General features: G+C 43.1%; 1 protein-coding gene across 2 annotated transcripts in view; it reads right to left on the bottom strand.

The window, feature by feature from the left end:
- LOC107120256 (core histone macro-H2A.2) overlaps positions 1-12597 on the bottom strand; it is a 29056-nt gene extending 16459 nt beyond the window's left edge. Inside the window, exons 1-4 of one of the 2 annotated variants that reach the window (XM_015422904.1) lie at positions 12461-12597; positions 9545-9779; positions 2654-2760; positions 1222-1422 (exon numbers count right to left, since the gene is read on the bottom strand). In XM_015422904.1, coding sequence (XP_015278390.1) covers positions 1222-1422; positions 2654-2760; positions 9545-9716 — 480 coding nt within the window. In that variant the 5' untranslated portion in view covers positions 9717-9779; positions 12461-12597. Of the gene's footprint in view, positions 1-1221; positions 1423-2653; positions 2761-9544; positions 9780-12403; positions 12434-12460 lie in introns of those variants that run through there. The other variant, XM_015422905.1, reaches the window with a different exon arrangement.
- Positions 12598-13677: the final 1080 nt, after the last annotated feature.

The raw sequence follows: 13677 nt of genomic DNA, 5'->3' as shown, positions 1-13677 counted from the left end.
CTCTTTCCGCCCCTTTCACTCTCCTGGCCTCCCACCTACTTCCTCCCCTCCCCCACAGCAGCAGTGGCAGCAGCTCCTCTGCAGGAATCACAACAGATTGCTCTGTCATCTGGAGATCAACGTTACGTGAAAATGGCCTTTATACAATTTTCTATTTGTAAGACAGCCAGGAGTCATTCATACTGAACTGACAGATCTACATATAGCTCAAGAATATAATTTCACCCAGTCTAACAATTTTCATTATGGAAGTGATATGTAATCTTCCTGTCAATAAGCTAAAGCACATATTTAAGGCCCTGATCTGGATGGCCCAGGCTGGCCTGACCTCAAAAGCTAAGCTGGTTCAGCCCCGTTTAGTACTTGGATGGATGACCACCAAGGAAGTCCAGGGTTGCTATGCAGAGGCAGGCAATGGCAAAACCACCTCTGTCCATCTTTTGCCTTGACAGCTCTATGGAGTCACCACAAATCAGTTGTGACTTGATGACACTTCACACACATATGTTGAAGGTGGAATCAATTAATTCAGTTATTTAAATCTATGTTAAAAACTAAGGCTGTAATAAGTATAACTACTTGGAAAAAAGGTCTGTTGAAATCAGTGGGGACTAGTTTCTAAAATAATTTTTTTAATTGCCAAAGTGTAGAATTCTCTTTTATACTGCAGGTACGGTCATACTGGATTTCAGTTTTTCTGCTGAGTATTACGGCAGCTGAAATAAACCTTGGGTGGCTCATTTGAATTAAGCTGAAGAGGAACTGATATCTTGCAAGAAGTTCTGGTTTGGTCTTGTACAGAGTATCTTGCCTGCTTAGGCTTGCCAAGTCCCCAGTTTTTGGTTTATGGTTTTCCCTTGGATGGTCATGGCCCCGCCCCCAGTGTGCCCAGCATGGTCGCGTCACTTCCGGGTGATGTGCATGTTACGTGCTTTGGGGGTGGGGTTCCCCCCGGGGCCCAATCCGCCGGCAGCAGGGAACGAGCCTCTTGGGCAGGGGTGATGGGGTTGCGGCTGGTCCGACTTGGGAACCCTATGCCTGCTAATAATAACATTATGCAGGACTCATTTGTAATGAAATGATTATAACATCCAAAGTGAATTGACCTCTAACAAACAAACAAAACTATTAGAAGAAAATACAAAAGTGAACAGTGTACATTGGTTTTAAGAGGGAAAGCTTATTTCCCACAAAGGCAGAGTAAATCTGAGCTCTGTTTACCTTTTTGGGTGTCCGGGCTTTAGATGCCTTTGCCTTCTTTCCACTCTTCTTGATCCCTCCCAAAGATTTCCTCCCTCTCTTCTCTGGGGAAGGTGAAAGGATAGTATCAGATTTACTTTTGATGCCTCGTTTTTTGGCAAGAAGCTCAGGGTGAATTCTAGGCAGAACACCTCCACTTGCAATGGTCACTCCTTTTAACAACTGCAGAAAGAGGCAATATATAAGAGAAGGACATATGTGAACACGGGATCTCTTGAGGTCATTCATTTAGACTGACATTTTTATTTATTTACATGATTTATAGTCTGCCTTTCTCACTGAGAATCAAGGCGGATTACATAATGTAAATCAATGCAGTCAGTAGGATGATATCTCATAAGTAACGAATAAGACTAGAATTGCAGAAATTTAAAACAAGGCTATCATCTGAGCAAATCATAAGTAGTAGTCTTATTTCCTTTATAAAAATGCCCTCCTGAATAATTCTGTTTTACACAGTTTGTGAAATGCCAGGAGCATGGGAGCCCTCCTGATGTCCTCAGGCAGGCCATTCCACAGGGTAGAGGTCACTACAGAGAAGGCACATGCATGGGCAGTCGCTGATCTTGCCCATTTGCAGGATGGCCACTGCAGAAGGCCCTGCTCAGATGAGTGAAGTTGTTGTGGTGGGGTGGATCATAGGTGAAGAGCCTTGATGTGCCTGTATAAAAAATTCACTGTACAAAAAGGGATAACAGACATATGCTGCCTGGAGGTCCTTGAAGGAAGGGTGGAATACAAACATAAACAATACATTTTATTCTCGTCTTTATATTTAACTCTTACAGAAATAATTCCTCTGCACTTGAAGAAATTATTCAAAAAATAATCTACAGACCGCAAGAGAGGCTTTTTCAGAAGAGAAATATGTCTATGTTCATTTTTTAAAAACCAATTAAATTAACAGTAATACTTCCCTATTCAAATGCTGAAGGAAAAGCACAAACTATGGCTCGAGTTACTGATACAAGTATCCTATACATTTGTTCCAATATTCTTGCCTACAGCATCATCATTTAATCTACTGCATTACATTGTTTATTACAGTGCAGTTTGTTATTACAAATTGAGTCTGAGCACAACCATGCTTAGCTATTATATTTCTCTCCGTCTGTTGAGAGTTGACAACTAAAATCTCTTTGAATAAGACACAGATTACAAACTGGATGATTGCAAGCCACGAATACCTCATTTAGCAAAGTCTTAACAAGATGAAAACAAACCATGGTTTACAAATGTTCTAATATTGTTTTTTGGGCTTCAGTTTTCACCGTTTCTTCCCTTATGGCAATGAACAGCATCTCCTCATAAGTAACCATAAAAACCAGCCTATTGGCCTGCAGAAAGAAGCACATAATCCAAAAAAGACAACTGCTGCATCTGGAAAGCACACCTGGTTCAACTCCTCATCATTTGCGACTGCCAGAAGAATGTGTCTTGGGGCAATTCTTCCCTTTTTGTTATCCCTCGCTGCATTACCGGCCAATTCCAATATTTCAGCTACAAATACAATGAAATACGACTCAGTAACAAGAAATGTATTATGTATGATTTCAGGCCAAGATCTCCTTTACGAGAGTAACCAAGTCCAAGAATATACACTGTCCTATATTCAAATTAGATCAACAGCATCATAAGGTGATCCATGTTAGCAGTATACATATTCCTGAGACTGTTTCACATTCCTAAGTTAAAACAATAAAATGTCTGAGAAGCAGCAAAAAGTAGAAAACAAAATATGGATTAAAAACAGGCAGACTGGTAGTTAGAAAAAAGTCTACTGATCTCTCTAAAAGCCATGAACAGTGGAACAGGTGAACCTTCACAGGTAACAAAAACTCTACTGAACCAGTGCCCCTGCTGAAAAGGTCCTGCTCCTCATACTCTCCAGCCTCACTTCTGAAGGCACTGGAAATAGGGCTGTCAGTTCTGGATTGGGAAATACCTGGAGATTTTAAGTCGTGAAGCCTGGGGAGGATATAATGCGATAGAATCCACCCTTCAAAGCCACTATTTTCTCCAGGGGGAACTGATCTTGGTCGTCTAGAGATCAATTTTAGTAGTGGGAGATCTCTAGGTGCTACCTGGAGGTTGGCAACCCTAAATGGAAAAAGAGTCCCTCCACCATATCCTGAGTGTGATAAAATGACTGGTCAACTAAGATCAAGCCTGAGTGTCATATTATTCAAAAACTATGTTAAGCACAATAATATATTAATTATATATTACAATGCTTTAAAAAACCCAGCTTAATATGTCCATAGGACAACGTTCTACCAAAAATCTCTTATGCACTGGAATAAAATTTCCTGAGGACATCAGCAAATCTCCCCCCCCCCACATGTGCAGGTGTGAGTGTGTGTGCGCACCTTGAAGTCATTGTGACCTCTGGTGACTGTGTGTGCACCTGGAAGCCATGGGGACCTCTGGTGACTGATCCCTACTGGGGGCCTGGGGGATATTCAGAGAGGTGGCTGAATAAGGCCTGCCCCTGCCTCCTGACTGCTGGTATTCCAAGGAGGTCTCCCATCCAAGAACTTGTCAGAGTCGACCCTGCTTAGCTTCCAAGATCTGACGAGATCGGGCTTGCCTGGGCTATACAGGTCAGGGCGACATGATATAATTATTATATATCAGCAAATCTTAAGGTATCATATCCCTGCAGAAACGGAAATAAATGTCTGAATGTATGCTGCCATCGAGCCTTGGGTACACCTGAACAGGTTTTCAAGACCACTAACTGTAATGATTGATTGCTGACATATGCAGAACTTTCCCAGTCCTATAAAGGTACAGCTTTTCCCCTCATCTTCCTACCTTCTTTACATTTTGTTTTTCCTTTTTATGCTATTCTGAGGCATCCGAGTTAATTTTTGAAAAATTTAGAAGAACATTAAAGGAAATTTATGTCAAAAGGCTTTCTAGCAGCTTGAATAAAATATTGATTTTATGAGGTCAAACACTGTGGGAAGGCTGTCTCCTGCTCAACATATGATCCATTCACCATGAAAAAGGGGTGGCCTGCATGCACAAGCATGGCTTAATTTCAAAGGTACTTACAATATGCCTTGGTTCTCTTTAAAGGTGTTATGTACAGTAGGGGAAGGCATTTGAGAACTGGACTAGAGCCAGCTAATCAGCTGACTACCACTCTGCAGCTAACTCTGATGCCCCACCTATACTGCAGGTAACTGGCCACAGAGGTCCATCTTAAAGTCCAGCTCTTGTCAGAGGCATAAACCTTGGCGTAAGAGCTAAAGGACCATGGCTCGTGCTTGGGTGACCCTTGGGAACCATGACAGAAGAATTCCAGATTATATCATTCTGTAACAGAAGGGAGTCTGCAACAGAAAGCAGCAGACAGACTCTGTATTTCCCCATGACCCACCAGTAGTGCCTGGTGATGAGATTTTGTATCATGTGTCTGGGTGAATCTGCATCGGGGAGGGGGAAGTGGTACTACTTTCAAGGTACTAGTGAGTAGAGGGAGATGTGGTGGTGGAAGAATGGGTCAGCAGAGATCATCAGTTAATGACCATTCCTCTTTCTGGTCTCTTTCTCTACCTCGAGGATGCTGGTAACCACTTGCTAACCACTCAGGTCTGAAAGTGCTGCTGCTGCAGAGAAGATCAGTTCAAAATAAATCATTTCACATCCAGAATTGAATAGTGAATCAGGAGGCTGGGCTCGCATGCATCACAGAGAAGTGGGTAGTCTCTCCCAATCCTGCCCCCCTGGGTTTCTGATACAGCATCAGCCTAGGCTTGGTGGGTGGGGACAGGGAGTGTCTGTGGTCTATTAGGTGTCTCGGGCACTCACCAGGTGTTCTGTTACCCAGAGACCTAATTTTGATCATATGTATCTGATGCTGGGAACTCGGGACAGAATAGGGTTTTGTTGGTGTGCCACCTATCCCACTGCTCATCTGTCTCCCTGCCTGAGCTGACTGAGGCAATCTTGGATTTGACATTGAAGATCCCGAGGACTGCTGTGCTTGGGGATTTCAATGACCATGCGGAAGCTGACCTGACTGCTGAGGCTCATGACTTTTCTGCCATGACAACCACAGGACCCTCCCACAACATTCTAGTCCCTAATCATATAGGGGCACATATACTTGATCAGTTTTTCTCTGGAGACAAAATCCATGGCTTGGTAATGGAGGAATTTTCTACATTGCCCTTGTCATGGACTGACCATTATCTGGTAAGATTTCAAGTCACAGACACTCAGAACCTCTGCAAGAGCAGGGACCAGTTAGGATGGTCCATCCCAGGAGGCTGATGAATCCAAATGGTTTCCTGACATCTCTTGGGGATTTTCCAGTCAATTCAGAAGCGACTTGACAGCACTTAACACTCTCTCTCTCACTCACACACACACACACACAGGGATGCCCAATCTGTAGAATACGGAAATGACTCTGGCTATGAACATGATTGCTCTTAAGTGCCCTCTACCCTCCTACACAGCTTGAAATACTCCCTAGTTTACTGAGAAGCTTAGAGCAATAAAGCGATTAAGTGAGTGCAAGTGAAGGAAAACTCATAGTGAATGTGACCGAGCAGTTGAAAGCACATTATCATGCCTACTCTGTGGTGGTGATGACAACAAAGTTCACTGTCTTCTCTGCCACCACTGCATCCATGCAATGCCATCCAACTGAGCTTTTCTGGATTTTGAAGGGGCTCTTATCCTGTGCTCCTTAAAATGTAGACTCAGAAAACATACAGGCCTGCTGTGATGCTTTTGCAATGCAGATAAAATGCTTGCATCTGCTGTGATTTAGATTCTACAGTTGGTGTAGTTCAGTCTCCAAATGCCATTGGAGTGCAGTCTGTTCCTAGTAGTATGACTGACTATCAGTTGGTGAGGCTTGATGAAGTGGACAAGCTGCTCAGAAGTGTGTGCCCAACCACATCTAGATTTGACACTTGCCCTTTATGGCTGTTGGTACTCAGCCAGACTGGGATGCTTGAGCGAGTGCTAGAGGAAATAAACACCTCTCTGCATGAGGGTGTAGTTCCAGCTTCCTTGAAAGAGGCAGCCATGTGACCCCTCCTGAAGAAGGCATCCCTGGAACCCACTGACTAACCAAATACTGCCCAATGGCTAACATTCCATTTTTGGCCAAGTGCTTGAGCAGGTGGTGACTTCAGTAGATGGATTATTCTAGACCAATTTCAATCCTGATTCAGGCCTAGATTTGGGGACAGAAGCAGCCTTGGTTGCACTGGTGGATAATCTTCTTCGGGAGACTGACAGAAGGAGTGCATCCCTGTTGATTCTTTTGGACCTCTGCAGAGTCTGATACCATCAATCATGGCATCCTTCTGGAAAGGCTGGGAGTAGGGGGTATTGTGCTTTGGTGGTTCCACTCTTACTTGACTGGCTAGTTCCAGAAGGCTGTACTAGGGGACTGCTGCTTGGCCTCATGGCATTTATGTTGCAGGGTCATGGTGGGGGGGGGGGGGTTGTCCCCCATTTTGTTTAACGTCTACATGAAACCATGGGAAGTGATAATCAGGGGGTTAGAGTAAGGTGTCACCAATATGTAGATGACAACAAGCTCTACTTCTCCTGAACAGGTGAGTCAAGCGGATCTGTGGAAGTCCTGACATTAATGAAGATGGCAATAGTATGAATGAGGGCCAATAAACTGAAGCTCAAACCACATCCAACTGAAATACTGCTGGTCAATGATAAAATTCCTCCAGGAATAGGCTCAAAGCTAGAGAATGCTGCTGGAATCTGGCCTACAGTTGGAGGCCCAGATCTCCTCTGTGACTCATAATGCCTTTTATCAGCTTTGGCTCATATACCACCTATGACCATTCCTCCAAAAGTGTGAGCTGGCCATGGTGATCCATGCTCTGCTTACATCCAGGTTAGACTACTTTGTGCTTTGTGAGGGAGCTGCCTTTGAAAATGGTCCAGAAACAAAAGCATGTCCAAAATTGCAGCAGCCAGGCTATTGTCATGGGATACAGGGATAATATCACTGCAACACTGAGAAATCTGTGCTGATTGCCCATTTGTTTCTGGGCAAAATTCAAACTGGTTCTTACTTTATGGCCTAAATGGCCAGGGTTCTTGAAGGAATGCCTCCTCCCATATTGTCTAGCCTGCTAGTTAAGCTATGCTCCACAAGCCTTGCTCTTTGTGTCCTTGCTTTCAGAGGCGAGGTGAGCAGCAACCAGAAATAGGGTTTTTCAATAATGGCACCTCATTTATAGAATATCCTTTCCCACATGGCCCCCCTAGCACCTGTGTTGCTTTCTTTTAGGTGCCAGGCCAAAATGTGTCTGCCCACCCACGCTTTTAATTAAAAGGCTGTTTTAAAAAAATACTATTTTAGTCTGGAATTTGTTATTTTAAGCTGTCAGTGGTCTGCTTTTATTTGACTACGTTGAGATGGGTACTTTAATGCCAAATTTTAAGTAATATTTGTTAATGTTAATACAATTTTTCTAAATACATAATAAACAAAACAATAATAATCTGAGGTCCATAGTTGCACCTATGTATAGATGTGGGCCAACACATTTTACAGTGCTTTATTTGGGGGGGGGGGGTTAAAAACTCATTGTTTCATTAAATTAATAATAATGAATGGATACCAGTGCTGATACACAATATAAGACAAAGTTGGTGGTTTCAAAGTTCGAGTTAAAGTTTTGCAGGTGACTATTCCTAGGAATTATTTGAGAGAGTATATGTATTTTTTAATTGATTCTAAACAGGGTGGTGTGGGGGAACCACAAATAATAATCAGGTTATGAATTAACCTGATTGTTGTATAGGTCAAATCCAAACTAAAGCTAAATTCTTGTATGTTTCATGTCACATGGTAGAAGGGATATTGTAATCTCCAGTCCAATATGGAGCTAACAATTAATACAAACAGAGAAGCCCGAAGCCCCCTGAATAAAGCAAAAATTGGGCAAGGGGATGCTATACTTTCTTCCCAAGCCTATTTTAACAACATAAAACCCATTATTGTAACATTATTATCATAAACATTTTACTATTTTGCATTTTTATGAAAGTTGAAAGCATAAATGCCTCGGTTTTCTACTAGAAAAAAACTGAGAGTATTCCCAATATTAAAGAGAAGACACAAACTGCTGCCATCTTAGCATATTCTTTGTCATCAAAGAGGTGGGAAAAAGTCAAGTTGAAAACAGAGCACACATATTTTGTATTAAAGAAAATGCATTATCTGTTCAGAAATAGTCTGATATGGTTATAATAGGGTTAGCATATCTGAATATCAATTTAAACTTCGTAACACTGAACTTTTCTATAGTATTATGAATTCATAAACTGATATTCATCTGTTGAAATCATAGGATCTTGTTGCCAAAATTAATCAGTTAAACAACTATGTACTTGAAAATATATTGTAATTGTCTATCATACATATAGGAATGATCTAAATTGTCTTACAGACAAAAACTATTCATTCTGAGTAACTAAAACCTTGCCCTAAAAAGTATTTCACTCATTTCAAAAGAGAAAATATTTCATAGCTCTCCCCACCCACCCCCAAGTGCTACTCAAAATTTTCAACTTTTCCTTTGGAAAACAATAATCAGTTTGGGGGAAAACTTTTTTCCATGATTTTTTCCAGGCACTCATATCTCTAAATGCAAGTGTTGCTATGAAGAGCAACAGTAATTTCCATACAGTTTTGACTTCATTTGAATATAACATTGAAATCACACTTTTTTTCTCTTAAGTATTTTAGTTTGAGTATTTGTTGCTATTGGAAAATAAAATTGACTTGAGAGAGTATGTTCTTTTGTATACTAAATATAATTCAAATGCTCTATTCATGGCACCATATTATGTTCTAGAAAAAAATTTCTATTTTTATTTTTCTGGAAAACCCATATCACTGCACCCATGACTCAACATGTACAATGTTGTGGCTGTATATAAACCGTGACTATATATAAACTGGCTCATATCCTATTATGGACATGAGTCCAACATTTCTGGGCCCTTTTTTCTGGGTAATAAATGCTGGATGGAATCTCTACTGAAGCTTATCTTTATCTTCAGAGCTAAAAGAGAAATTTTCTTGCTTGTAATAAAACAGACTGGATTGGATTTACACTGTTCACACTTGCCTCTGCTTTTGTACGTGCCTGACTTCAAAACACTGACCAGTAGGTGATTTTTATGAATTCTTGGACCATTACCATCCCTGAATTTTTAAGGTGCTGTGCAAGCACTTTGCCTTTCTAGTTCAGCATTTTAATTTAAAAAACGTCATTACCTGCTAAGTATTCTATGACAGCTGCCATGTAGACAGGAGCTCCCACTCCTATCCGATACTTGTATGTTCCTTTCTTCAAGTATCGCATCATTCTCCCCACTGGAAAAATAACACCTGCTCTGCTGGAGCGTGACATTTTGGTCATTTTTTTCTTTCCACCTCTGGCCGACATGTTGCTTTTTTGTTTTTCAGTCTTCTAGCAGATTATTCTTATTTGCTTGCCCTAGCACAAAATCTATAAAAAGCGAAAGCAGGAATTGATGTTGGGTGCGAAATATAACAGGCACTCTGTTCAACAGAATATAAGTATCATTTTAAAAACATAAATGTTCCTGGGCAACATGACTGATATTGCAATAAAACAAAGTGCATAGTAGCAGTTGAACTACAATGTGAAGTTCATGATGCAACAAAGAATATCAACGATATATTTAAGAGGAAGTATGAACACCCAATTTTCTTTGAAATGTACACCCCTCCCATTTTTAGTGGCACTGCAAGGTATAAATTGAACTAAAGAGGGGGATAAGATTGTCTTTAGCAGGTGCTTCATAGATTGCTGTCTAAATTCCTTCTGCTTCACAGTGCCTAAAAGTACAGCTGAATGCAACTGTGCAAACATGACTTACGACCATACATTTATTCTTGTAAATATGAATGGCTCTGCCCATCAAAGAACTGTGAGGTTGATAGGGCAACAGCAGGTCCATGTGGGAAAATTCTGTATCCTCTTTACTAGACATTTTTCAGAAAGTTTTGTTAAGCAAGTTTGTTAAAAGGTGATGTATACTAAAAATACACAAAAAGCTTGTGAGTGTGGAGAAACAACCTAAAATCTTGCCGGTAGGCAGTGCAATATATATGGTGTTATAGGACAGTTTGTGTATTTGTTTTTGTTTTGTCTGTGTGTAATCTTATCTATATGTATAAAAGAAGAGTAGCCACCTTTTTCTTTTATCTGTTGTTATATTGTAAAATACAATAAAATATTTCCAAAACAAGAGAGAAATGTTTTGTTACTTTTAAAATTCAAATAGATACAGCTTTCCCAGAATGTAGAAAACTACAAGTTTAATTTACTCCTGTTGGACTTTAAAGCACAGGACTTCAGTCAGGAAAGAAGAAGAAAAAGAGGCAAAGATAGTAACTCTAGAGGAAAGGATAATTTGAAATTGTATGGTACTAGTACTTGTGCTCAGGTGAAAAACTGCCTCCGAGGTCCAGCTTTAAGGCCTACAGAGGGTAAATATGTGTCTAGAATGTGTCACTTTAGACCACAGGTGAATGCTGCTCAATGCAAATAAAAGCCACTTATATAAACAAATAAATGTTTGGGAGAAACATTAACCTCTAGCCTTCTCCCCCTCACAAAGGAATAGGGAAGACTATTCAGACATGCAAGTGTACTTTACTTGCAGTCTGACACACGCTGACCATTGCAATGAAAACTAGTTCTAATTCACAGTCCTAAAATACAATCACACAGACTTGCCCAGGCCTAGTAGTTATTTCACCATTTCCACTGTGGTCACTGGTATTTGGGACACATGAAACTGTCTTGTGCTAAGTCAGACTACTGGCCTATGAAGGTCAGGATTGTCCACTCTGAACGGCAGCAGCTTTCCAGATTCCCGGGCAGAGGTTTTTCAATCACATCACCTACTAGTACCAGATCCTATTTTTAATGGAGATTGCACCTGGAGGAGTATGCCAAGCAGATGCTCTACCTGAGCCACAGCCCTTCCCACTTGAGGTGGGAAATACCTGAACGATCAGTTTGGGCTTGTGACTCCGAAAACATTTGTCTAAACTTAGCACCAGGCTCGCTATTGAAAACAAACACACACAACGGCTTCATATATTTACGGAGTACTACGTCAATGCGCCTGCTTTGTGACGGTTTACTCCGTAAAGTTCTCTCGGCAGACCGAGGGGGCAGCGTCTTTAGCTCTGCTTTATGAAAACCTATTCCTTTAACGGGATTGGTTGTTCATTCCGGCGGGGAGCCTTACTGCTGCTTTTTTTTTCAAATTCAAACCTCCAAAGCGTTAGGCCTATTTGCATAAGGAGCACGTATGTGAAGCGATACAGCCTCCAAGACTGAGGAAACAGGGCAGCCGCCTCACCGGCTTGATACTCAAGAGGGGCAACAAGCAGCTTTTAAAACGGGTAGTATTTCTGGCGTGGGGGGGTGGATAGATGTGGCGAGAAGCGCGCGCTAGTGTGGAAGCCAAGCGACGTACGCGCGTAGGACTATGGGAAACCTAACGCCGCTCATTTCCCGCGCAATTCCCATTTTCTTCCCCGGCTCCCCTTCTGTTTTTTAAAAACTGCCCTCTTGACGGTTGCCTTGACACCCCCCCTCCCCCGCTCTAGTTCCGGCTGTGTACCGTTAACCGGTTCTAACGGAAAAGGCACCCCGGAAAGGGAAACGCTGTGGAGCGCCCTCTCCTCACTTCAGTCCCCCGGGGAGAGGCGCACGGTGAGCAGAGAGCACGCCCCCTCGAGAGGCTGAAGAGACGGAGTATCGCGAGTGGCGGTCCCCCTTAAGCGGCACCATCTTGACCTTTCCGGTGCTGTGAGGGAGGACGCCAAAGAAGCCCCAGCGGGGTTAGCTTCTTCTCTGAGGCGGCGCCGCCGCCGCACCCCCCTCCCGCGCCCTTCAGAGACTCCCCTGCCCTTTCCCCCTCCCCGCCCCCACTCCCGCCTCCTCTGCCGGAGGACGGTGTGCCTCTCCCCACACTGCTGCGTGAAGAGCAACCGGTGAGAGGGGGGGGGGCGCTCCCCGTAATGCGAGCCGCCTCCGCCGTTTTGGGGAGGGGGCGGGAAACGAAAGGCCTCCTCTGCCCAACGCCCCACCCGGCTGTTGTCTACTTGGGTTCCTTCGGCGGAGTCGTCCTTCCCCCTCCGGGTCACCTGTCCGGCTAACCGCCGTCTCCGCCTGCCGCTTCAGTGCCGCAGTGCCCGTGCGGTGCGCCCTTCTTCCCTTTCGTCGCTTGTATTGTATGGTTTCAATGGCGGCAGCTCTGGAGGCCGGTGGTAGGAAACGGGGAGGGAGGGAGGGGCTGCTCCTTCTCCACATACCACCTCTAGGAGGAGTCACGGCAGCGTGGTCCACCGAGCGCCCCCGCCGCCCGTCCTGGCACTGGCGCGCTCCTCTCTGGGCAGAGCCCAGAAGGCGTGAGAACACCTCGAAGAAAAGAGCAAGGGTAGGGATAGCAGAGTGGGCTTTATTCTGCACTCCGTTCATCACTGCTGCAAGGCATCTTGTAAGACTGCTCTCCCAAATTACACGCAGTATTTGGTCTTCGTGCCTTATGTATGAACGCTGTATATTTAAAACTGCCACAGCGTGGCTGCCTAAATTGAAAAAAAAGGAGAGTGGGTCTGTTGTAGCTAATGTTTTTTAGACTGACTGCCCACATGTTACAAAAATTACTCCCCTTTATAGGTTGCTTGGAGTTTCTGCGGTATTGTTTACACATGAATGCATCAGAGGGAGAGTCCCCTTGCAATGCTTGCACCAGAGTACAGTCATATGGGTTAGTGCTAACTCTGAATTATGTATTTACATCCACCAGTGAAGCTTAGAATAACTGGTTCACCCATAATTGAATATTGAAATGGTAGAATTCTTTTTTTATTGACTGGTGTAAGTCACTTGGTGACTTTTCTCAGCACACCCATGACCTTTGGTCATTTAGGACCCCCCATGTTCTGCTGCAGCACACTCAAACTTTTTCCTTGGCTGCTTCCAGCCTCACAGGAAATTAGAAATCAAATGTGGACAAGATACATAACTTTCAGTGCCATCCTAAACAGAGTTATATCCTTCTAAACACCTTGACTTCTGAGCTTTTAAATTTAGAAGGGTGTAATTCTGCCTGCCCAGGCCTGGATGGCTTAGGCTGCCCTGATCTTGTCAGATCTCAGAAGCTAAGCAGGGTCAGCCCTGGTTAGTACTTATGCAGGAGACCACCAAGGAAGTCTAGAGTTGCTATGCAGAGGCAGACAATGATGAACCACCTCTGTTTGCCTCCTGCCTTGAAAACACTAAGGGTAAGGGGTTCCCATAAGTCAGCTGTAACTTGACAGCACTTTCCACCAATTCTTCCTAGGATGGCACTGTTCAT

Source organism: Gekko japonicus, unplaced genomic scaffold (genome assembly GCF_001447785.1).
Source record: "Gekko japonicus isolate JY-2015 unplaced genomic scaffold, Gekko_japonicus_V1.1 scaffold49, whole genome shotgun sequence".
Taxonomy (NCBI): domain Eukaryota; kingdom Metazoa; phylum Chordata; class Lepidosauria; order Squamata; family Gekkonidae; genus Gekko; species Gekko japonicus.
Note: the sequence above shows the minus strand (reverse complement) of the source record. Positions and strands in the feature narration are given on the sequence as shown.